Here is a 24,075-nt window from a genome sequence, read left to right as displayed (position 1 = left end):
GGCTGACGTTTATCACCAAAAGGAGAGCCGTTACGCTGGAATATGGAAAGGAGCAGATATTGAGGCTGCATAAATGTATTCCTTCGCATCACTTGCATCTCTCTTTAAATATCTGGGTTTTGTTTGTTTAATAAACATGGGTTGGCGTGTCAGAGGAAAAACCGTTCCTGCTGAAACACCTCCGAGCAGGCGATGTGCCTATAACAGTTGCCTGTAGAGACACGGTCCCCAAAGTAATCTATCACAGTAGAAAGTGTGGAGAGAGTGGTTAAAATCGGAGAACCCAAAAGGGACTTCTGTCGTGTTTGTAGTGTCACACTCTCAGGGTGGGTAATCATCTCGAAAACACACACACGTCTTCCCTGCACAAATTTCACCCCTTAAAATATTTAGAGTCCATCTCCCTTCTTTCGAGAGATCTATTATTAAGCCTAATGAAGTTTCAGGGGTACAGGCTACAGGGTGCGAGGTGGGGTGGAAATGGGGAGCACTGGGGTTGTGTTTTGAGTATCTGCTAAAACATAGCGTTGATCAAATATCTATATGCTCTCAGTGTTTAAAGCACTGAAAGAAAATCTTCTTTCTGAAAATACAAAAGCAAATCAAAATTAAAAATTAAACAGCCGAGCTCTCCCTCTCTGCCACCTTTCAGCTCCCTTTGAGGTGGTGTTCTGATCAGAGCACAGATATTCCTTTGGACATTTACGGCAACAAACACTCAAATCAAAATCAAGCCTTCATAACAGAACCCGAAGAAGACTTAAAGGAATATTCACTTTATTAAATTTTGCTTTGTTTTGTTTTCTTTTGACACACCTGACAGGGTAGACATGCTCTTTGCGTCTCAAATAAATAAACAAAGCCAGGACCCGCTTTACGGAACCACATATCACAAACATCTGCAAAGATTACCTGCACAAGCGAGCTAAGGACCTCGCGCAAGAAACGCGCCTGTAGTTACAAAGAGAGCAGGCAGTGAGTGCCGGGTTTACGGACGGAGAGGCGAGGGAAGCTCTCAGTGGCTGGTTAAGAAAAAGGAGCTTCGGGGGATTCGTCAAAACTGTGTCAACCAGAGGAATGCGATCGCCGCGGGAGCGTTCGGGCAGGCAGTAGGCTGCGGGCGAGGGAGTGCTGCTGGGGCAGGAGTATCCCGTCTCCCACATCGCCCTCCTCCACAACACCTCCCCCGACGAACACCCCCAACAATATCTTCCTAACTCCCCCACAACACCCCTCGACCCTTTCTCCCACGCAGATCACCCCACAACTCCCTCCACAAATTTTGCCCTCTATGGGGAGGTGGGACAGCGGGGGTGAGTGCAGAGAGCGAGCCGGGACAGCGGGCGGCAGCGCGGCGGGTAGGGGAGGAGAGAGCCTGGCGGAGGCAACGAACCAACCAGCCAAAAAATATTGGGAAAAAACTAAGAGAAGTGGAGGAGAAATACGCCGCGGGGGGGAGGGGGGCGCGCCTGGGTGGGAAGTGCTCCGCCGGACTATATACATATATAGGTATATATGTATACACATATATATGTGTACACGTATATGTGTGTGTGTATATATGTATACACATATGTGTGTGTGTGTGTGCATGTATATTTATATATATATATATTGGTGGAAGCTTGCACGTCGTGCGTGTGTCCGGGAATCGTAAGGACGAGAGTGAGTTCGTGGGGCTATCGCGGGTCGGGGCGCAAAATACGCGGATGAGCCTCAGCGGGTACGCAGCGGCCTGCGTAAGCCCGGGGCTCCGTGGAGCTCAAGACGTCTGCCTGTGTGGCCGGTCCCCCAGAGCTGTGTTGGACTGAGCAGAGCTGGGCTGTGGGATTCCTGGGTTTGGGATTTTTTTTTTCCTCCTTTCCTTTTGCCTCTCTCTCTCTCTCTCTCTTTTTTTTTTTTTTCTCCTGATCGCTCGCTCCTATTTCTACCCTCCTCATTGCGAGCTGCGGGTGTCTCCCTGTCCCATTGGCCGCCGCAGCTCGGCGGGGCGGAGCGGGGCCGCCTGCAAAAGGAGGAAAAAGGAAAAAAAAAAAAACCAACCAGAAGGCAAAAAAAAAAAAAAAGAGGGAGTCTGGGACAGGAGAGGGAGGAAAAAAAAAAAAAAAAAGGAGAGAGAAAACTCTAAGTGCGTAAAAAAGTTCTCGCCGTGGTGACGGATGCTCAAAAGTTCAGGAGTTTTTCCGATGCTTCCCAAAGCAGTTCGCGACTGAAAAAGAGACTGAAAAAAAAAAAAAAAAAAGCCAGAGGGAGAAAGCGAGGGAGGCTTTGCACCGGGAGACCGGGAAGGTGGATTTTTTTTCTTCTTCTGCTCGCTTAAAAAAAGAGCCAACACAACACATCCCTCTACTTTTGTCCCTCCTTTGCAGACAACTTGTTGCAGATCCCCGTGGAACAAGGAACTGGGAGCGTGGGAGCCTCTTTGCAAAGGTTTTTACTTTCTTAATACTCTTTCTGCGTTTGGAAGTTGCTTTCTCCGCTGCGATCGTTGGTTTTTGGATTTTTTTCCCCCCCCCCCCGTTTTTATTTTTTAACTTTTTCACGGTTTTCAGCCCTCCCCCCCCCTCCATTTTTATCTTTTGTAAATTTTTTTGTGCCACCCCTCCCTCCTCGGGAAACGCAGCAGCTCGCCGGTGGGCTTTCCTGGGAGAAAGAAGAGGAGAATTTTGGGGGCGCTGCCGTCGTTATACCTTTTTTTTTTTCCCCGAGCTCCGCCGGGGGGGGATTGGGGGGTGGGGGGGTTGCCCTGCCGCCTCGATCCAGCTCGGTCCGCGGAGCGGCGGAGGGGTGGAGGGGGAAGGGACGCGGCTGTTTGGTCCGGCGGGGAGGGTGGGGGAAAACGCTGACGAGAGGACATGCAGGCTCGCTACTCCGTGTCCAGTCCCAACTCCCTGGGAGTGGTGCCGTACCTCGGCGGTGAGCAGAGCTACTACCGAGCGGCGGCGGCGGCGGCCGGCGGGGGCTACACGACCATGCCGGCCCCCATGAGCATGTACTCCCACCCGGCCCACGAACAGTACCCGGCCGGCATGGCCCGAGCCTACGGGCCCTACACGCCGCCGCCGCAGCCCAAGGATATGGTGAAGCCGCCCTACAGTTACATCGCCCTCATCACCATGGCCATCCAAAACGCGCCCGATAAGAAGATCACTTTGAACGGGATCTACCAGTTCATCATGGAGCGGTTCCCTTTCTACAGGGACAACAAGCAGGGCTGGCAGAACAGCATCCGCCACAACCTCTCCCTTAATGAGTGCTTCGTCAAAGTGCCCCGAGACGACAAGAAGCCCGGAAAGGGCAGCTACTGGACCCTCGACCCCGACTCCTACAACATGTTCGAGAACGGCAGCTTCCTCCGGCGCCGCCGCCGCTTCAAGAAGAAGGACGCAGTCAAGGACAAGGAGGAGAAGGACCGCCTGCACCTCAAGGACCATGCCCCGCCGCGACCTCCGCCGCCCGCCACGGAGCCCGAGGGCGGCCCCGCCACCGCCGCCGGGGTCAGCGCCGCGCCGCCGCCGCCCGTCCGCATCCAGGACATCAAGACAGAGAACGGCACGGCCTCGCCGCCTCAGCCCCTGTCGCCCCCCGGCGCCGCCCCGCCGCTCGGCGCCGTTCCCAAGATCGAGAGCCCCGACAGCAGCAGCAGCAGCCTCTCCAGCAGCGGCAGCCCCCGTAGCACTCTCCCATCCAGCCGCTCACTCAGCATGGAGGCCCCCGAACCGCAGCAGCAGCAGCAGCAGCAGCCGCCGCCTCCTCCGCCACCTCCGCCCCACCACCACCACCACGGCCCGGGCTTCAGCGTGGACAACATCATGACCTCGTTGCGAGGCTCTCCGCAGGCCTCCGCCGAGTTGGGCGCCGGCCTCTTGGCCCCTGTCGCCGCCGCCCCGCGTACCGGCATCCCGCCTGCCCTCTCTCTCGGCGGCTACTCGCCGGGACACAGTTCGGTTTACGGCTCACCCTGCGGCCAAGCGGCCGCCGGTGCCGCCACCGGCACCTACCACTGCAACATGCAGGCCATGAGCCTTTACGCGGCGGCTGGCGGCGCAGACCGGCCTGGCCACCTGCCCCCTGCCGCCAGCCCCGCCGAGGACCCTCTGCCTGACTACGCCATGCCCACGGGTGGCGGTGGCGGCGGGGGGACCGGGGGCGGCGGCGGCACGGGTGGCGGCGGGACGCTGGGGCACGGCGGCCAGCAGGAGGGGCACCACCCGCACCAGGGCCGCCTGGCTTCCTGGTACCTCAACCAGGCGGCGGCGGCGGCGGCAGCGGCAGCAGCGGCGGCAGCAGGAGAGCTGGGCCCGCTGGCGGGCGCGGCGGGCTACGGGGGGCCGCAGCAGGGCTTCGCCGCTGCCCCGCGGGAGGTCTTCGAGGCACCGCGGCTGGGCCTCAGCGGCTCGCCGGGAGGAGCCGGTGGCGGCGGCGGCGGTGGAGGTGGCGGGGCGGGGGGTGGCGGCGGCAGCTGTCAGATGGCTTTTCCCGGCAGCCAGCCGCTTTACCGCACCTCCGGGGCCTTCGTCTATGACTGTGGCAAATTTTGAGGGCGGCCCGCCGCGGGGACATCGCGGGGACATGGTGCGGACATCCGCGCAGCACCGCGCCGCCGGCCCCACATCCGCGCCCGCCCGCGGGAAGCTATAGTAGAGACAGCCGCAGAGCGTGTTTCGGTTTGTTAAAGGACAGTGTTACTCCAATAACACGTAAGTTTTTGGTTGTTTTCTTTTGTTTTGGGTTTTGTTTTATTTTAATCTCTTTCAGAAACTTTTTTCCTCTCCCCTGAGCCCCCTCCCTTCCCCATCCCTTAAGGTATTGTCGGTATTGTCATGCCTCGGGTTTAAAAGGGGACGAAAAATCCAGCGTAGAGCATCAGCTTCACACAACCACCCTTTCCCCCCCCCCTCTTTTACAAGGACTTGTTTTTAAATGTAAATTGCAACATAGTAATTTATTTTTAATTTGTAGCTGCGGACCAAACACCAGAAAGTGTTTTTTTCCCCCCTGCTTCCCTGAAAAGTGACGTTTAAAATGACCGAAACGCTGATTATTTTTTTTTCACTCTATATAAAAAGGGAAACTGTATTAATCTTATTCTATCAATATTTTTTTTTTGTTGTTGAAAATATTCCGAAGGTATCGCATTGTTTGTTTATTAATAAATTACCATTCGGTTGGAATGACCCTTTACACGTCTGGGTATTTTAATACTTTGATTTAGAGATAGAAAGAAATGGATTTCAGAATTAACTTTGTAGCTGGAACAGCTCGTTCCCTTCCGCACGAATTCCAGCAACCACTTAGTATCTTAACCAGGTCAAAAAAAAAAAAAATATCCCTTTTCAGTCCCTTCCGTAATATGTTTCACTTCGTCAGCTCATCTTATCCGCCTGAGGGGGGAAAAAAGAAAAGAAAAGAAAAAAAAAGAAGGTAAAATACTTTCCCATGGCAGTTCTGAGCTGGCAAATAAACAAACACGTTTTCTTAGCAATTAATGTGCAAGACCTGGAAACATTTGGGCCATAGCGGTGTGACAGCGCTGCGGCTCCTTAAATACGTCGTGAGGCTGTACTAGGTGGAAATACATGTAGCTGTGTACATCGAGCTATCCATCTCTGTGTGTATTTCGCCTGTGGTGGCTTGTATAGGGTTTACACTTCTATCTAGATTTAAGGGATTGACTTTTTATTTAGTTTAGTATATATATTGTATTTATAGCTTCAGATACCCGTTGCATGTGCTGCTAACCCCCCGAGCATATAGTAGATGACAGATATCCTGTTGTACGTGTTAGTTTAAATAATGTGTGCTTATAAATCGCTGCTTCGTAGAACCAGGAGTGCTATCCGTGAAGCAGCTTCTCTAATTTATATACATTTAATTCCTATTTTATTTCAGAATAAAAAGATTAAGTAGTTGGACTGAAGCGCGGTTGTAGGGTCTAAACCTTTATAGCTCTACTTTACTCCTGTCCTTCAAGGGCGCTGCTGCTCTGTTGGAAGTGCACTGTTTGCTTATACTGAAATTACTTTGGAATGAATTTGTGCGGAAGAAACTTTCTTACATATTTATCTGGGAGTTATTTCACCACCTTCCCTCTCTCGCTTATCTTTACATCGAGAAAAATACAATAATATTGCATCAGAGACTGATGGCTTGTCAGATCAGGAATCTCACCTCCTACATAATTTGCAATTAAGACCCCAAGGGCGATGGGGATCACCCTCCTCTCCCCCTCCCCCTTCCTTTGTAAATAACTACCCAAATGCAATAAATTCATTAAGTTAGAATCTGCCTTGTCAGTCAGACTTGGAGAGAAGATTATTTGACTGCAGATATTTAAGGCCTAAGGTTTGCTTTTGAGATAATGCCGTTTCCTATCGGTGCCTCTTATCTAAGGGCAACACTTCGCACTAATTGCGGTGGTATTGTTAAGGCTTGCGCTGTAAATAAATACTCGGGTGTTTACAGTTGAACCTCGTTACCTTGCGTTGAAGCTGTTTCCCCTCCAAACACTCACCCCGAAGTCAGAAAATACCCTTCAGCAGAAGGGAGTTGGCTAAGACGGGTTGACTGGTTATTTTCGTGTGGAGTGGTCGGGACTTTCTTTTTCTGGTGTGCTGGCACCTCGGCAGCGATCACAGGTCTTAGGGATATTTGTTTGTTTTCTGAGTTGGGTGAAGCGCAGCTGCATCATCCTCCCGTTGTGGTGAGTCTGGGGCAAAGGACGAGTGAAAGCTAGACACCTTCGCTCCGAGAGCACGTTTGAACGACAGGTCCCCCATTTTTTCCACTGGTGAAAGGGAATAAAACATTCCCTACACCCAGGGTTCGCCTCCTGCTCCCCTATCCCTCTTCTGGTACTGGTGGTTCTCTCTTCCTTCTCCCTGAGGCTGAGACTGCCGGGATGCGGGCACGGCGCGGCTCTCACCGCTCCCCCCGCCTTCCCGGGAAATGGGAATCCGGCGGCGGCATCTTCGTCTGTCTCCGGCAGCTGTTTGCCCGGGAGAGAACGGTGGGATAACTCTAGTCTCCCTATTCCCGACACCGCTCCTCCACGCTGCCCACCCCCCCCCCCCCCCCCCCCCCCCCCCCCTCCCGCCCCCATCCCTGCACCCCGGCCTGAGACTGAAATAAAACTGAAGAAGAGGCAGGGCAGAGGCGAGTTCATTTGCTGTTTGCCTGTTGTTTCCGTGGCGAGCAGGCGACGGCTCTCCTGTATTTCGAGTTTTCTCAACCGTGGGCTGCTTGTGGCGAAAAGTTTTGTGAGCTCGTCTTTGTTTGCCCCCCGATGCTTTGACAGTAACGCTGCTCGATCTGGGGGCCGGAGGGGCTCCAAAAGCGCCGTAATTACTGCTAATGGCCCTGCTGCCCTCCGTGGCCCCCGCACCGCTGAGGGGGCGCGCAACTTGCTCTGCAAGAGGTTCTGGATAAGAAAGTAGTGAGAGGAGCTGGACGGGGAGGGGGCAAAAGGAAACCTCCAGGACCCGCTGCCCCGCGGAGGGAGTCTCCTTCTTGTAGGAACTTGTATGACAGTGGAGGTGCCACTCGGTTCTCAGGGTGGAGGAATGGCTCAACGCACACGCGTAAAAAAAAAACGAAAATCAAACAAAACACCCAAAGCACCGAAAAAAAAGCAACGAAACAAAACAATTATCAGTATTATTGCCTTCCCCTCCCCCCGGAATAGTTTTCGGTGCAGAAATCATTTGCAAAGAAAAAAAGAAACACGAATGGTGCAGAGAGTGCCAGTAGTAGGTGGTAAATCCGCGAGGGCCTGGCAGCGGGAGGTGGCCCAGTGTTTGGGAGCTGTGCAGAGACGGCACGGACACTCTGCTGGGCCACGGCCTCCACCGTGAGATGCTGCTGGTGAGGAAAGAAGGTCAGGCATGGCCCTTGGTCCCTCCTGAGTCCCTCTTCCCTGAGCACAGTCCTGTCTGACCTGTGGTTGTGTCCCCGCAGAGCCCAAGGGACGGCAGAGATACGGTCGGAGCCTTGTGCAGAGGCGGGAATGGGACGTGCGGCCGGGAAGCGACTGGAAGGTGCCTCCGTAGGCTCTCCGAATTCTCGGTGGGAGCCCAGAGAGCGAGCGGCGATGTTTGGCCTCGGCCTGGTTGCAGAGCAGTGCTTTAGTGTCAGGTTAGGGCGGCAGTCTCTGGCGTGATTTTAGCTCGAACTTAGGCGTTGTTTTTATGTATGTGTATTTGGGTTTTTGTTTTTTTGGTTGGATGTTTGGTTTGTTGTTGTTGTTGGTTTTTTCCCAACCTTAGTTTTTTTGGTCTGGTACAAAAATAACATATTTATGTCATTAATTTGAGGGATCGTTCCATTCAGCTACTTCTAGTGCTTTCTTATTTGTGTTTGCTTGCCTGTAGCTTAAACTGAGTAAAATGTGGAGAAAATGGATATCCTGCTTTTTAAGCTTCACCTTCAGAATTTCTTCTTAAATCAATTGCAGTTCACATTGTTCTGCAAAGGTCATAACCCAAAAAAGAGCAGAGAAGTGCATGCTGATAGCTTACAGGACATGTATAGAAAACTCTTCCCCACCTCCACAGGACAGATCAGATGGAGGAGACAAGACTCAGTTCAGAGAATGTCTTCAAATAGGCCTTTTACAATGGTTGCAGCCCTTTTTGAGAGTCATCTAGTTCGGGAAAGGTGCTTCAGAGTTTGCACTGGAATATTTACATAGTGGAGCTTAATTTCATAATGCTGTGGGTAGCCTGAGACTTGCAGAGGCTCGGGCTGCCTGCCTCACAAGGTGGGAGTGGGATCAGCTCAAAGGTTCGCCCTGGTCCTTGGAGACTTTACTTCTAAGTGTTCCCTGTGGGTTTTAGTGGGACAGCGCGGAACGGGCGCTCATGGGGGCTGAGGATAAGGTACCAATGCGCAGGCTTCATGACGTTGTCTTGATTGCGTAGTTAAAGGAGCCACATGGCAGGTACCTGGAGACCCCTTTCCCGAAATCACCCGCCCCAGCAGCACCGCTAATTGAACATTAGCTATTAATTATTTTCACTTGTAAATTAATTGAACCCCCTCGGCGTGGTCAGCCCGTTTTTTTCCTGCTCGTTGTGCTGTTAAATGCTTCCATCATCTAATCATTTTAAGATCTTTGGCTGTTGTGGGTTTTTTTTGTTGTTGTGGTTTTGGTTTTGCTTTTTTTTTTTTGAGGGAGGGGAGTTTTGTTAGCGCCGTCGGTGTTTCCGAGGCTCAGCTGCCTGTACGCGGTAAGCCGCGCAAGATGCGCTCTGCATCCACTCAGCCTCAAACAGTGGGGTAAGGGAGGTGCTAAGCTTCAATTCGCGGGAAGCCTGTACACAAGCTGCCAGGATAGGAGGGTGCTTGTCACCCTGCCCCTTGTCGGGCTCTTATTTTCCCCTCTTTTTATTTTTTTCTTTCCCTTCCCTTCGCCTGTGCGGTGATTACGCCCTGGCGGTGGTGTCGGAGCGGCGGCGAGCGCAGCCCTCCCGATTTAATTACGCCGGGGCTCTCATAAAGCCATTTGCCTCTTTCCAAAGTAATAAACAAACGTCGCGTTAGGTCAAGATTGATGGTGTCCATGCAATAAAAACGGGCCAGGTCAGGAAGGAATAAAATTCAATCAGAGCTTGGCGGAATCATTTTTCAGTGGACAGAGAGACAGAAAAAGGAGACGGGGGGTCAAGGGAGACGCTGTCGCCATTCACAACACACGGAGGGAGGGAGGAAGGCGGGGGTTAACGAGCGATTGTTTTTTATCAAGCGGGGACTAATTGAACGAAACAATGGCCTTATGGCGGGGGGAGAAGGAGATGGGGACGGCTTCTTGTGCGGGGGAGGTTCTGTGGGGTCGATGTGTGGGTCTGAGGCGAACCCGCTGCCCGTGCTCCGTCCTAGCCGGGGGCTGGTGGTGAGGAGAGAGGTAGCAAAGGCTGGGGTCTTAGTGGAGGTGGGGTGAGGCGGGGCTGGAGAGCAGGACCCCTTCATTTGGCCACCTGAAAGGCTAGAGAAGGCAGCCTGAGTTCTCCTGAGGGTCATCCCGGTGGCACTTGGGGTGCGGCGTGCCTGCTCCCAACGTTACCCTCCGGTGTTTGGTGCTGCCTGGGATGGGGAGACAGCCAGCAAACGCTCACCTCCATTGATCGGGCATGCTCTTTGGAGGGGGAAATCTCTTCTCCCAGCAAAGGCGTTTTTTTCACGCACCTCCGCGATTTTCTAGGCCACCTAATTCGTGAATTTGTGCTTTGCTCGGTGTGTGCGTGCCGCAAAATAATCACTATTAACCAGAAGTAGGACTGGGGAGTGGAGGGGGGAGGTAGACGGGAAGAGCTACCGGTGCGAGGTCCTTGGCTGAAGGGGAATTGGGTGGTCGCCGTCGTCGGTTTATTCTTTCTTCTTCTTTCTTTCTTTCTTTCTTTTTTTTTTTTTTTTTTTTTTTATTCTCCCCTAAATAAACACAGCTTGAAACGACTTGGGTGGGCAGAAGGGAACAATTTGTGAAACAGGGAGCAGGCGAGCTGGGCAGCGTAGTTTACCTGCTGGAGACTTTCACCTGGCCCTTGGGTGTCGGGGGTGGGAGTTCAGGTTTTGCTATGTGTTACACCACATTCGGGTCACCCGCTTTAGGCCATTTTCAGTCGACTGAAAACAGCAGCAACGTAACCACCATCACCCCACCCCCCCACCCCCCCCCCGCCAAATGGAATTCCCTGCTCCTTTCCAGTCGCCCATGTCCTCTGGGGAGAAGGCAGGAAAACCGACACATTTGGAACCATTAGCTCTTAAAATAGCTGGAAAAAAGGGGCAAATTATGACACTCGTGAGTTCGGGATATTTATATGAGTGTGTGGATAAACAGGTCCTATAGCCGCCGTCCCAGAGATGGGGAGCACACAAGTAATGCCATGACTGCATTCCCCTCCGGCCCTCCTTCCTTGCGATTTATTTACTCGCCAGAACGCCTAAGCGTCCGAGTTTGGTTTTTTGTTTGTTTTTTTTTGTGTGTGTGTGTGTTTTTTTTTTTTAAATAAATATTTGAAATAAGGAAAAAGAAGACACTTTTCCACTGAGCGATAATGTAAAAGAACTGATAATATCGTCCGAGGCAAACGCTATTTGTTTAAACAACGTCGGTGCTGGCAACATTGCCCAGTATAAATACACTCGAGGCTGCCTTTTTGGTGTGGGTTTCTAGTGAAAGTCTTTTTTTTCCCGTGAATGTGTGCGTAGGTCTGCATTTATCCGCTTCGGCGGTGTGAGCCCCAGACCGAAGGAGCTGTGGGGCTGGAGGTCTCGGTGGGTTGCAGGCAGGACCGGACATTCCCAGCCGTCTCATCCAACCAGCCTCTCGTCGCTTCTCCAAAGCGAGAATTTATAGAAACGCTCGCAGACAGCCCTTCCAGCCTCGCATCACAAGGATGAGATGGATTTAAACCCGGTAACGAATTGCAGAAAAATTACGGCTTTCTCCTGACACCGTTTCCCATCCGTCGTGTCCCCCCACCCCTTCCTCAAAAGCTCCGCCGGGAGCGAAGCGGGGGGACACACACGGAGTGTGGCATGAACCGGTGCGAACTCATTAGCAAAGCAAAGGTTACAATTAGCGTCTGCTGCTGCGAAGCGACCTCTTCCCCAGCCCTCATCACGAAAGAATTGCCAAAATCTGTTGATGTTTTTCTTCCACCCGTCAGAATCCTGGAGCTCTGTCTCTGGCCTCCGGTGTCTGCGGACACCACTCTGGCATCTCACGATTGCAGGTGAAGGGGGTGGGTCACAGCGGGAGGCAGGACTGAGGCCTTCCCTCACCCCCCATCCATGAGAACCTGCCACCCGATCCTCTCTCCCCGCGGTGCCCCGGAGCAGCCGGTACCTGCCCTCCCGTCCGGGGTGTCGATGGGAAAGAGGATGTGACCTCCATGCCCGTGCAGGGGGTGTAGCTGCTTCATGTGCGGGGGGCTGGGGAAAGGAAGGGAACTTCGCTTGCCCTAAATTTTGTTTTTCTAAAAACACTTCCATTGATCCATTTATCTCCGTGCGCAATCGCGGAGCCGTTTCCCACCACCCACCCCCGCATGTGCGTGCCCGAGGAGCGGGTCTGTCCGCCCCTTACCCACCCCTTTGTTGGTGCTGCAGCAGAAGATGCAATTTTAGCTGGCGATGGTAGTTTTGCTCCGCGACCCCGAGGAAACACCCCCTGGCTTTGTCTCGCCAGCCCCTCCGCACCGGGACGAGAAGAAGGGCGGTGGGTGGACCCCAAGACAGGACCGACAATCTCCCCCCACTCCGAGGTTTGTTTTCCTGCCCCACCGCGCTGCTTGCTCCCTGCGGAGCCACTGAATCCCCTGAAAGGCTTAGGGATGGAGAGGGGAGGGGAAGAGGAGGGGGAACTATTAAAACAACAACAACAAAGATTTCGGGGCAGTTTTACCTCGGGCAAGTCGGTCTTCGGACGGCGGAGGCGAGGGGCTGATGAGGGGGAGCGGGATTGGCCTCCGCGGTTTGTAGCTCTCGCTGCTGCGGAGCCAGAAAGCTGCGGGCAGGGTCGAGCCGGTCTTTTCGAGCTAGCCCCGGTCCTCAGCGACTCGCTGGCCCCGAGCTAAGCCCGCTCTCCTCTCTCTGCCCGTCCCAACCTCCTTTTCTCGACGGGGCCCGCCGCCAAGCGCTGCCGTTACTATTCCGCTGCTCCCCGTAGTAGCGGTGTAGGGTGGCACAGGCCGGTCTGGAGCAGGCAGCGAGGGTCTCTCGACAGGCCCCTGGTTCCACGCTCTCTGTAATCAACCGTCTTTTCTCCGCCGGTGTTGCCGGGCTGAGACCTCCCCGGGGAAGTCAAGCGAAGACCACTGTGCCCTCTTTTGTTGCCTATACTGGTGAAAGGCACAGGATAAGGCGGGCATGCTCGATTACTACCGGACGAAGCTCTAAAAACCCTAGATGGGAGGTGAAACGGGCAGAGGGAGGATGTACCTAATGTGCCTGCACCCACAGACCGCTTGGCATCGGCAGTACAGTAATGCACATTGGTCTGTGAGGTGTTAGCTACATAGAGACCATCGCCCTAAATCGCCGCGTGTTTGGGGATTTTTGATGACTTTATTTCGTTTACCCCGCGGTCATCGCAAAAAAAAAACAACCCAAATCGTTACTTCAGGAGAAATTCCAATTTAGGACCGTGCTGGTGAGGACACCGAAAGGCAGCTCAGACCCTCCAAACTGTCCGAAGCAGCGGGGCAGTGCTGAGATGCGTCGATTTGTCCTGTCTCGACCAAGTAACTCCTTTATTATTCATTATTATTACTGTTATTTTACAAAAGCAGCAAGAAGCCATCCAGAGTGGGGGGACCGCCGCGTCTAGAACCTATTTTCGCCTGCCCGGACCTTTTCCCTCTCACTTCCCAGTAGCGAAACAAAAACCAGGGACAGAAAACGTTTCTTTTAACTGCCCCACGGTTAGAGGTGCCGAAGGGAAAAAGACCTAGCCTTGAGGTCGAAGGAAAACTGGCAGCTTCGGGAAAGGTTCCCAGCTCTCTGCAGAGATGTGACCTATTATTCCGCGTACCAGCAAACTTCTCAGTGCACCCCCCCCCCCCCCCCCCCCCCCCCCCCCCCCCCCACGAGAGAAAAATAGCAACGCACAAATACTTCGTCAGAGAAGTGGTTTAATCCTTGTTTTTTATTTTTCAAACGAAGGTTTGTCACCCGCATCTTGCGACCGAGGGGCTGCGAAGGGACAGGCAGAGCTCGACCCTCCTCTCCCTCTCTGCACCATGCTCCGTGTCCCCAGGGCCGGCGATGAGAGAGGGACGCCTAGTCGTGGCCCCGCGCTGTGTAAACGCTGCGAGGCGAGGGGGCACACAAGGAACGCAAAGGACTCGCACCCACGGGAAGGGAGGGTGGGTTGTTATTTGACTCTAAACGCCCACCTCCCCATCCGCCCTCAACCCCCTTCCCCGCAGCTGTGAATTCGTGCCCCTTCGAGGGGAAGAATTTCAGGAAGGTGTGTGTAAACAGGCCCACTCGTGGGGGCGTACGCGCCGTGTGGGTGTCAGTGCCGAGGTGTGCAAGATGGCGCGGGTTGCTGCAGACATCCCCACGGATGGGATAGGGGGTTCGAGTCCCGCTCGGCTTCAGTTTGTGCTGTGTGGAGTCGGAGGAGCAGAGGTTCCCACGCATAGGGTCTGCTCGGAGCAGGGACATCGCTCTCTTACCGCTGCACTTTCACCCCAACCCTGCGCCTCTGGCAAATGCCTACTTTCCTCTTGCAGCAGAGTTCGTCTTAGGCTGCTCCCGAAACCCATCCTGTCCCCTCCACATCCCTTCCATCCCTAAATTGCTCCAGGGCACAGCTTCCAGCTTTGTGCTCGCCCTCCTCCCAGGAACATCGCCCTCCTCAATACAAAATACAAAAGCAAGAGGTGCCCTCGGAAGTGATCTCTCTCCTCTCTGTGTCTCTCCTACTACTGTGTCTTCCTCCCCCAGGGCATCTCCCCTTAGCTCACGTCGAGGCATAAAGCTGAAACGGTGGGAGAAATTGGTGGGTGGAAGATTCTAAATCCATGGGAAACACATGGGCTCAACGACCTCGGGATAACTCGGGTAACTTGGCACTAAACATGCAAAAATATTTACTCACCTTGAAAATTCATTTACTCGGTTGTGGGTTTGTTGTTGGTTTCTTTTTTCCCCCCAACATGTATTTATTTATTTATTTATTTATTTATTTATTTATTTATTTATTTATTTATTTATATTTCTTAAGTCATCTTTTGAGATAATTCAAGCTCCTGTCTGAGGGCTGACTGTAGTAAGCAGGAAGAGGATGAAAGGGGAATGAGTTGATTCTGGAGTGAGACAAAAATCAAACCACCCTAAACCTGCAGACTGGGGAAGTACTGGACAAAAAGGCTTTCTGTGGCTGACATTGAAATAAAGATCTGGAGAGTGCTTACAAGCCCCCTTAAAGCGGTTTGAAAGCGATTCCAGCAATTAGGAATTAATTCAGCGTGGTCAAAAGGCAATTTCACTGCGAGTTAGTCTGAGTTGTTCCAACTTTTACAGAGCTGAAGTGGTGAGGGTGGAGGTGAGGCTGCAGGAAAGGAAAACAAGGAGTGTGCAGGAAAGGCAGAGGAGGGGAAGCGGTGGACCTGGGGCTGGAGGGGATGGAGAGGCCATGTTTGCCCCAGGGGTTCGCTGCTGCTTTTGCTGGAGAAGGAGGTGGGGGCAGAGGAGGTGGGGGCCGGGCAATGTTTTTGGGTTTTGAGTAGGAGAAAGTACTAAGGATGTGCTGGAAGGCCTGGGTAACAGAATGAGGAATTTTCATTAAAAAAAGGGATTGAGCAGGCTTACTGGCTGATTGGTTCTTCAGGTACAGTGCTGAGATGGGGGTGACCCCTCCCCAGTTAATGGTAGGATCCTGAACTAGCCCAGGCAGGGCTGACCCTGGGATGATGTGTGGGACCAGAGGCACTGGGAGGGTGTAGAATGTGGAGGGGAGTATAAAACCGAGCTTTCACTCGGAGACAAGCTAGCAGTATAACCATCATGGGGAGGATTTGCCACCCTCCCCAGCCCAGCAGCTCATGGCAGTGCTGGCCAAGCAGCTGCACTCCCCAGCATAGGTCCCACAGCTCCTGCCGGGCCCAGCTGGGGTTCAGGCATTAGGGTTGTTCCTCATGAGCTCCACGTCGGCATCCACCATCTCCCTCACCAGCTCCTGCGAGGAGGTACAGAGGCAGATGAGGCCCCAGTGCAGGGAATGGACAAGCAGCACAACACAATGAGCCCCCCAGCCCCCTGGAGAAGGACAGAGAGGAGACAAGGCTTTTCTGAGTTCTTCCCACAGCAACCCTGGTCCCTTGCTGCTATGGTGGCTGCTGTCTTCAATGAAAGGACTCTGTCAGGTTCACTGAAAAAGGGCTTTCTGTGTGGCCAAGTCACCCCACACAGAAGTGCCACCTCCCTTCCCCTCCCTGTGGCTTGCTTTCAGAGGACATGAACATGCAGCAGGTACAAAGCACACCAGAAAGGCCACTCACATCAAACGTGACTCTTGGCTTCCAGTTCAGCTTCTGCCTGGCTTTGGTGCAATCTCCTTGCAGAAAGTCCTGCAGAGAAGAGAGGTGTGATAAGCATCCACCTTCCCCACCTAGACGGACCTCTCCGCTTCCCACACTAACCCATCAGCCGCTGTTGGGCTCTTTGGAGGACAAAATATTTCTCTTCAAGACGCAGTTTTAGTGGCAGCTCATGTGCCTGTAAATCACCAGGAGGCAGCATCCTTTCACCAGGCTATTTCAGACTGAAAGAGTTATTATTATTTATTTTTTCTGGGTGCACACAGAGGGTTTGAGCTCCAGCCTCACGGACGTGTGATGGTGAATGCTTCATAAGACGCTGTCATATATCTTAGTCATGCTCTTGAACAAGCTGTTTCAAATTCGTTTTTCCTCCCTCCTCCCCCCCTCCACTTGTTTAAATAATGTAAATCACCAAGCAAACATAACAATGAGTCTCTTTCAAATAAAAACATGATCACAGGCAGATGATGCTGACTGGTATGAATATGGATAATCACATAAGACAGTAGTACACAGACAGCTTTTGAACATCTACCTATATTTTTTTTCCTTAGCATATTTTGAGCATCCACATGCAAAGAAAGGTCTAAATATCTCATAAATGAAAAGAAGTTGTCTTGAAACCATTACAGAAGCCAAGACTTTGGTTATATTTGGTTTACTGTTCTTAAAAGTGCTGCCACAACCAATAATCCAAAGTAACACAACAAAATTAAAGACAGACAAAGCCTCCTTCCACTGCATTTCTGGCTGAATGAGAAGGAAAAAAAAAGACAAAACATTCCCTTAAAAATTCAAAACCAGTGTTTAAATATTCTTTTTTCTAATGGTATGAGTTGATTTAATAAAATATAGCATCTCTCTTCACAAACTTTGCTGATCTGTAGCAATAAATATCTGTTTAGGTTTAAAGGAAACAAAACTAACCCAAGGCTAAGTCTGACTCCCAGACAATGAAACTGCCCAGAAGGGCTCAAAGCTAACCTCTCTTTCTCCCTCTGCTTTCCTGGACAGGCAAACAAAAAGAACCAGCAAACCTTGTGTTGTTTTCTGTTAGCCAAGATTAATGGAGAGATATTAGAGTGGAGTAAAGTGGAAATTTAGGCTCGAGGTGAGGAGAAAGTTCTTCACTGAGAGAGTCATTGGACACTGGAATGGGCTGCCCCGGGGGGTGGTGGAGTCGTCGTCCCTGGAGCTGTTCAAGGCAAGGTTGGACGTGGCACTTGGTGCCATGGTCTAGCCTTGAGCTCTGTGGTAAAGGGTTGGACTTGATGATCTGTGAGGTCTCTTCCAACCCTGATGATACTGTGATACTGTGCTACTGGAAGCAAATAGATCCAGTGTCCCAGACCAGAGTGGAACAAGCTGTTTTGCTCTTTATCCCTCTCAGTAAGCCAATGAATGATATAGCCTTCATAATTATTTTCTTTTTACAACCAATGATCTAATTTCTCTCATTGAAATATTCCAGTTAGCTTCAAACCAGCACTGGAGGTTGTAGAGAGGTAGGTACTGGTCTCTTCTCAAAAGTAACTAATGATATAATAAAATGGAATGGCCTCAAGCTGTGCCAGGGAACCTTTAGGCTGGACATTAGGAAAAAAAAAATCATGGAAAGGGCTGTCAGGCACTGTAATGGGCTGCCCAGGGAGGTGCTTTAGTGGCCATCCCTGGGTGTTTTTAAAAGCCATATGGATCTGGTGTTTGGGGACATGGTGTAGTGACAGACTTGGTGAAACAGTGAAATGGCTGCACTCGATGATCTCGGAGGTCCCTCCCAGCCTGGATGATGCTGTGACTTTCTCTTGGTAAAACAGCAGGCTCTCCAGAAACACATAGGGACTGTTCATCTTCTCCTTCTCCCACTCTTAGACCAGAAGTGGAGCAAAGGAGCAGTTTCAGTCTGTAGGGTTTTATCTACACTACACGTCTCGGATGCTATTTTCTGTGTGGCTTGAGTCGTGCTAGCTTCCAGTATCCCCTCATCCTGTGCAGTAAAAGGTAGGAAATTCTTCTTTGCAACTGTGCCCCAGAAAGCGAGTCAGCTTGCTTCCAGCAGCAGAGGAAATCTACCAAAGGAAACACCGCAGCGAAGCAGGGGATGTGGAACAAACGCCTCTACCCAGGCCGTTCCCGGCAGCGCTTGTGCTACCTCAGGCTTTAGGCTGACAACATTTCAGCCTGCCTTCAGGAAAGAGTAAACAGGCAGGGCAGGACAAAACAATCTGAAAACACAAATTGCCCTGATTTCCTCAAAGGAGATGAAATGGTTTCCTACTGCAACCCCTAGATGGTTTTTTAGAAGCTGCAGCACACATCTGAGGTCTAATCCTGCAACACTGCATCAACCTGCACGGGAACCCCTCCAGGATGGTGTGAGCATGGATCAGAAAATCTGGTTTGAAAGGGGAAAGACTTCCACTAGCTTTGACAGAGTTTGGACCAGACTTTAACGTGCTCATAGAGTATTCCTTTTATCTGGAGTATATGTGCCTGGGAATGAGGAAATCCTTCTTAAAATGATAATGCTACAAAACCAATTGCCTTTTATTCAGTCCTAATTCACAGACCTTAACTGGAAGTGAAGTATTTTAATATCACCTAGTTGTAAGTCATAAAGTCCACACCCTAGAAGATGGAGTTTCATTTTCATAAATGCCAGGTAAGTGGTAATTTTACATCCACAACCTTTAGAGTGCAAACATCCTTTGAAACACAGCCTTATCTGAGGATAATGGCTTGCCACATCAAAAATGGACTGGGAAGAAGGGAATGATTTGCTTTTGCTGGCCATGGGTAGCTGCATTCTGCTGCTGAACAGCTTGGGAGCAGTCTTTTAACTTGGACAAATGCTTTTTGTTAAAACAGTTTATCTAAAAAATAAATAATACTTTACCTAATTCCAGCCCTTCATTCAGAACCATAAACACTCAGCTGCTGAAGAGGCCAAAAGCAGGCTGGGGGAAGGTTGTGAATCAGTAAGAGCAAAGTTATTTGCAGCACACAGAAATAACACAGCTCGTTAAGAGTATTAAAACCATGCAAGTATAAAGAATCATTTAGGCATTAAAAAATGTTTCCCCTTTAAAAGTTCCTGTCCCTTAACAGTGATGCATGAAAAGTATTATGGCAAATGAAAAAAAAAAAAAGCTAAAAAAGAGAGGATTTAATATATATGATAATAGAGATTCCCCATCTGAGTTAGGTTAAAAAGATTTTCAATGGCTCTTCTACAGAAGTTTGTGAGTTTGCAGTTAGACTGACTTGAAAGTAGCATTATGGAACAATGCATCTCCTAGGAGCTGATACAAGGTTCTCTCACAGAAGTTACCAGGTAGAGAGCACAGCTGACACCCTAATATTAACACTGTATTACACCTACACTCCAGGGCTGTGTTCATACAAGTCAAAAATTTCACCCTAAATGGAAATCACAGAATCATAGAATCAACCAGGTTAGAAGAGACCTCCAAGATCATCCAGGCCAACCTAGCACCCAGCCCTAGCCAATCAACCAGACCATGGCACTAAGTGCCTCAGCCAGGCTTTGCTTCAACACCTCCAGGGATGGTGACTCCACCACCTCCCTGGGCAGCCCATTCCAATGCCAATCACTCTCTCTGGCAACAACTTCCTCCTAACATCCAGCCTAGACCTACTCCGGCACAGCTTGAGACTGTGTCCCCTTGTTCTATTGCTGGTTGCCTGGGAGAAGAGACCAACCCTCACCTGGCTACAACCTCCCTTCAGGTAGTTGTAGACAGCAATGAGGTCACCCCTGAGCCTCCTCTTCTCCAGGCTGTACACCCCCAGCTCCCTCAGCCTCTCCTCATAGGATTTGTGTTCCAGACCCCTCACCAGCTTTGTTGCACTTCTCTGGACACCTTCCAGCACCTCAACATCTCTCTTGAACTGAGGAGTCCAGAACTGGACACAGTACTCAAGGTGTGGCCTGACCAGTGCTGAGTACAGGGGCAGAATAACCTCCCTTGTCCTGCTGGCCACACTGTTCCTGATGCAGGCCAGGATGCCATTGGCTCTCTTGGCAACCAGTCACTCACACACACACAGGTAAGCAGAGAGGAATTTGCTATTCAATGCAGTTGGGCATTTTTACAGTTGGTTTTAAAGCCACAAAGTAAAAACATAAAGTATTTTAATGTAAATATCCCATTTCCCAAGCTGTAGTTCTGAGTGTCACAACGACTACAATTTTGATGGGCACAGCAATTGATTTGGTTTCACTGTGCAACCTGCTGCTGCCTCATTCAATTAACTTCAGCTGAAAATCCACAGCCTTGAGACAACGTGAGAAAAAAAGCAGATAGCATGGCCTGAAAGAGGGCCAAGGTTTCCTTTGTTACTGTAGCTCAGCTGATTCCCTTTACAACGTGCCTTGGCTGGAGCCAGTGCTGAGCGCCAGCTTTTGCTCTCTTACAGCAGAATAAAGCCGAACTCAAGCCCTCAGCAAGACACCTGTGATGGAACTGTGCCCAGCTCCACTTGCTGCAGCACACACAAGGCTTTACCTCTAAAAATAAACAGGCTTGATCTGAGCACACAACAGTTTTTACTGCTGCTGAAAAGTGGCCAGGGTTACATCCACAGTCAGCACGACTGTGTGGAAGATGATTTGTTACATCAGAGCTTCTGCAAGCAGGGAGTACAGACCCAGCTCTGCCTCTCCTGGTTAGTCCTGCACTTCTTTGCTTCAGAAGTGTTGTCAGGAAGGGTTTCAAGAGTCCAGGGGACAAAGTTTCCCACACATCCCACTTGTGGTTTGTTTTCTTACTTTTTTTTTTCTTAAAAAGTTGCCTTTCATTCCATTAGAAGAAAAAAAAGTAATAACCACAACTACTTGGTGAGCCAATATTAATTTGTAGTTTTGTGCTCTCACCATTATCACAGAAACACAGAATGGGCTGGGCTGGAAGTGACCTTTGAAAGTAATATAGTCCAACTCTCCTATAGTGAGCAGGGACATCTTTGTCCAGAGCAGACTGCAGCCTGACCTGGAATGTTTCCAGGGATGGGGCTCTTACCACTGGGCCAGTGTCTCACCATCTTCACTGTAAAGCACTTTTCCCTTAGATCTAGTCTAAGTATTTCATCTTAAAACCATCACCCTTCATACTGTCCACAACAGGCCCTGCTGAGAAGTTCTACCTTGGTAATACATATATTAGAGTTCATCCTATGAAATTGTCTCTCCTTTTGTGCACCTTCTGGAGCATTTTTCACAGTAACCTTTAAGGAGGATCCATAAGGCACATCTCAGTCAGCCCCACAGTATATATGGGTATCTGCTGCAGCTCACTGCTCAGAGAACAGCCTTGCTAAAGCTGCAGATAGTCAGAAGACTGCCTGTGTGGCTCACAAAGCAGTTCTCCACCATCACTCTAACTCCTGAGCGTCCTCCTGCACTTGCCACCAAGTCTGGGGACATAATGACTTAAGCCAGGCGCAACGTGGAGAGCTGTGGAACAGCCAAACTCTTCCCTGTGCCTTCTGTTAAGATAAGTCACAAGATCTCACTAACCCAGAGCTGTTGAGCCTGGAAACGTCCACAATTCAATGAGCAGTTCAGCTAAGCTCAACTCCCAGAAGGAGCCACAGCAGTAAGCACTGCTCTGTAAGTACTTCTGGAGATCTTCAAAGCAGAGAGCACTGGCTCGGGTTCTTTGCAAAGGGCTGTGTTTGTTACAATATCCATAGTAACAGGGAAAGAAGGCAGGGTAATCACAAAGCAAAAGACTCCTATCTCCATAGCAAGTATCAGCAGACTGAAGATAAACCTTATCAATGAGTGAAGCCCAAGCCTAATGAGGAGCAGGGCAAACATCTCCAGGAATCTGAGAGCCATGATGTGCTGTCGCTCCGTTTTCATTTTGCCTTTCCACTCCTCCTAGAAAAGCAAAGTCGTGGAGCAGTCAGGGTGCCAAGGGAATAGAGGAATGCCAGTGAATTTGGTTCCTGATCTAAATTTGTTTTAATGCAGCATGAACAGGCTGCTTTCCACTCTGGGGCCAGCAGGCTTGTATAGAAAGACAGTATTGTTTGCACAAAAGCACAGGAAAAGGTAAAAGCAAGCAGGAGGCTGAAACTCATGGGTAACTAAAAGCCATTTGAAATAAGGGCCATAATGTTCTTTTTCCTTCATGGGGTTTTCCTATGCAAAGCTCCTCCCTGCTCAGAGACCTCCATTTTTACTACAGGCATGTTGAGTGGGAAAGGGAGAGGGGAGAGAGCCACATGGTACCGAGTCCCTACACTTCTGACAGACCTTGGCAGGATGCTAGTGATGGATATTTTCAGGGATTTATCTCAGGAATCAACTATCCTCTAGTGATAAGGCATCAACATGAGCCACACAGTCAATAAAACCTGAGCACAGCCTTGGCTTTTCCTTCAGGAATCAAGGCTGTTAGAACAGCAGCTTTATCTTATCACTTTGCTAATCTTCAAGCTGATCAGCTTCCAAAGGGTTAAGGTGAATGAACTCAGAGCAGTAATAAACACTAAGGCCATAATAGCAGGGAGGGAGCTGCTCCCCATCCTCTCCTCTTTCCTTCCCTGCTCTGTGCCTTCTCCACCTTGCTGCTGCCTATCAGTCCCAGCTGGGGCTGAAGCCAGCCCTCTCTCAGTGACATGGCTGCTAAGAGATGTGAAGAACACAGTGAGCTGTCTGGTCTGCACAGGAAGCCAGGGCAGGTGGCATTGTCCATCAGCAGGGCAGCTGGAGACCAGGAACAATGCTCTGCTCTGGGAGAATGGGCTCACTTCTGGCAGCCCCACTGCCACCACAGATGAAGTGGCTAAGCAGGAGGAGGCAGCTCCACGTGCTTCGGGAGCCTCATCAACAGAACTTCATGGCTCGAATGGTGGCAGTGTTCCAGCTCATGGACAAGGCCACAGGCTGCATGTCTCTGGATGGAGAACAAGCATGGACCCCAGGCGTGGTGCAAGCATCGTCAGAGCTGCCAGCACAAGAGCCCCACGCAGGGTTCAGTATTATTCAGGTCTGTCCATTTGCCATGTGAGGGCTGAGAAAATGTCCTGGCCAGTGCTGTCCCTTGGGCCAGATAAAATTCCTCCTGAATTACAGCCCCACATCCCTGAAGCCAGTGCTGAGTTTCGCTCACTTTGGATCCTGAGCAGAGCTTGCTTATCAGGAATCATCCTGCACGGGGATCAGCTGATCTCTGCATGGAATTCCAGCATGGTGGGGTTGGAAGTGACCTGTGGAGATCATCTAATCCAAGCCCCTTGATAAAGCAGGGTAACACAGATCAGGCTGCCCACCCCTAGTGCTTGTCCAGGTCCCTCTGGATGCCATCCTGTCCCTCTGGTGCATCAACAGCACCACTCCATTTGGTGCCATCTGCAAACTTGCTGATGGTGCACTCAGTCCCACTGTCTATATCATATGAAATAGCACAGGTCCCAGTATGGGCCCCTGAGGGACACCACTTGACACTGCTCTCTAAGCCACTGAGCACCACTCTCTGGATGTGATCATGCAGCCAACTCCTTACCCACTGAACAGTCCACCCATCAAATCCATGTCTCCCCAGCTTGGCCAGCAGGATGTTGTGGGAGACTGTGTCAAAGGCCTTGCAGCAGCCCAGACAGATCACATCCATAGATCTTCCCTTGTCTGCTGACACAGTCACTTTATCACAGGAAGCCACTAGGTTGGTCAGGCAGGATTTGCCCCTAGCAAAGCCATGCTGGCTGTCTTGAGTCACCTCCCTGTCCTCCATGTGCCTTAGCATGGCACCTAGGAGGATCTGTTCCATGATCATCCCAGGCACAGAGGTGAGGCTGACAGGTCAGGAGTTCTCAGGGTCCTCCTTTCTACCCTTCTTAAACATGGGTGTAAAGTTTCCTTTCTTCCAGTCCCCAGGGACTGCACCTGAACAGAAGCACTTTTCAGATGTCATGGAGAGTGGCTTGGCAACTACATCAGCCAATTCCCTCAGGACTTTGGGATGCATTTCATCAGGTCCCATGGATTTGTATA

General features: G+C 50.9%; 3 protein-coding genes across 5 annotated transcripts in view; 2 read left to right on the top strand and 1 right to left on the bottom strand.

The window, feature by feature from the left end:
* Positions 1–2,845: 2,845 nt before the first annotated feature.
* On the top strand, positions 2,846–5,174 carry FOXC1 (forkhead box C1). Its single transcript, XM_064161102.1, has one exon. It carries the CDS (start codon positions 2,856–2,858, stop codon positions 4,539–4,541), a length of 1,686 nt encoding a protein of 561 aa, XP_064017172.1. The 5' UTR covers positions 2,846–2,855; the 3' UTR covers positions 4,542–5,174.
* Positions 5,175–11,480: 6,306 nt separating this feature from the next.
* LOC135184896 (uncharacterized) lies at positions 11,481–16,978 on the top strand. 3 transcript variants are annotated; one of them, XM_064161100.1, is made up of 4 exons: positions 11,481–11,735; positions 12,115–12,266; positions 13,127–13,244; positions 13,666–16,978. In XM_064161100.1, exons 1-4 carry the CDS (start codon positions 11,648–11,650, stop codon positions 13,935–13,937), a joined length of 630 nt encoding a protein of 209 aa, XP_064017170.1. In that variant the 5' UTR covers positions 11,481–11,647; the 3' UTR covers positions 13,938–16,978. The 3 variants fall into 3 exon arrangements, 2 of the variants coding, with proteins under 2 accessions (XP_064017170.1, XP_064017171.1); XM_064161101.1 differs by having other exon boundaries at positions 11,481–12,266; XR_010306254.1 differs by lacking the exon at positions 13,127–13,244 and having other exon boundaries at positions 11,481–12,266.
* Positions 14,573–24,075, bottom strand: part of GMDS (GDP-mannose 4,6-dehydratase) — a 397,493-nt gene continuing 387,990 nt past the window's right edge. Inside the window, exons 10-11 of the mRNA XM_064161094.1 lie at positions 16,011–16,079; positions 14,573–15,688 (exon numbers count right to left, since the gene is read on the bottom strand). Coding sequence (XP_064017164.1) covers positions 15,626–15,688; positions 16,011–16,079 — 132 coding nt within the window. The 3' untranslated portion in view covers positions 14,573–15,625. The remainder of the gene's footprint in view (positions 15,689–16,010; positions 16,080–24,075) is intronic.

The sequence above is a fragment of the Pogoniulus pusillus genome, chromosome 21, assembly GCF_015220805.1.
Source record: "Pogoniulus pusillus isolate bPogPus1 chromosome 21, bPogPus1.pri, whole genome shotgun sequence".
Taxonomy (NCBI): domain Eukaryota; kingdom Metazoa; phylum Chordata; class Aves; order Piciformes; family Lybiidae; genus Pogoniulus; species Pogoniulus pusillus.
This window is presented reverse-complemented; position numbering and strand designations above follow the sequence as displayed.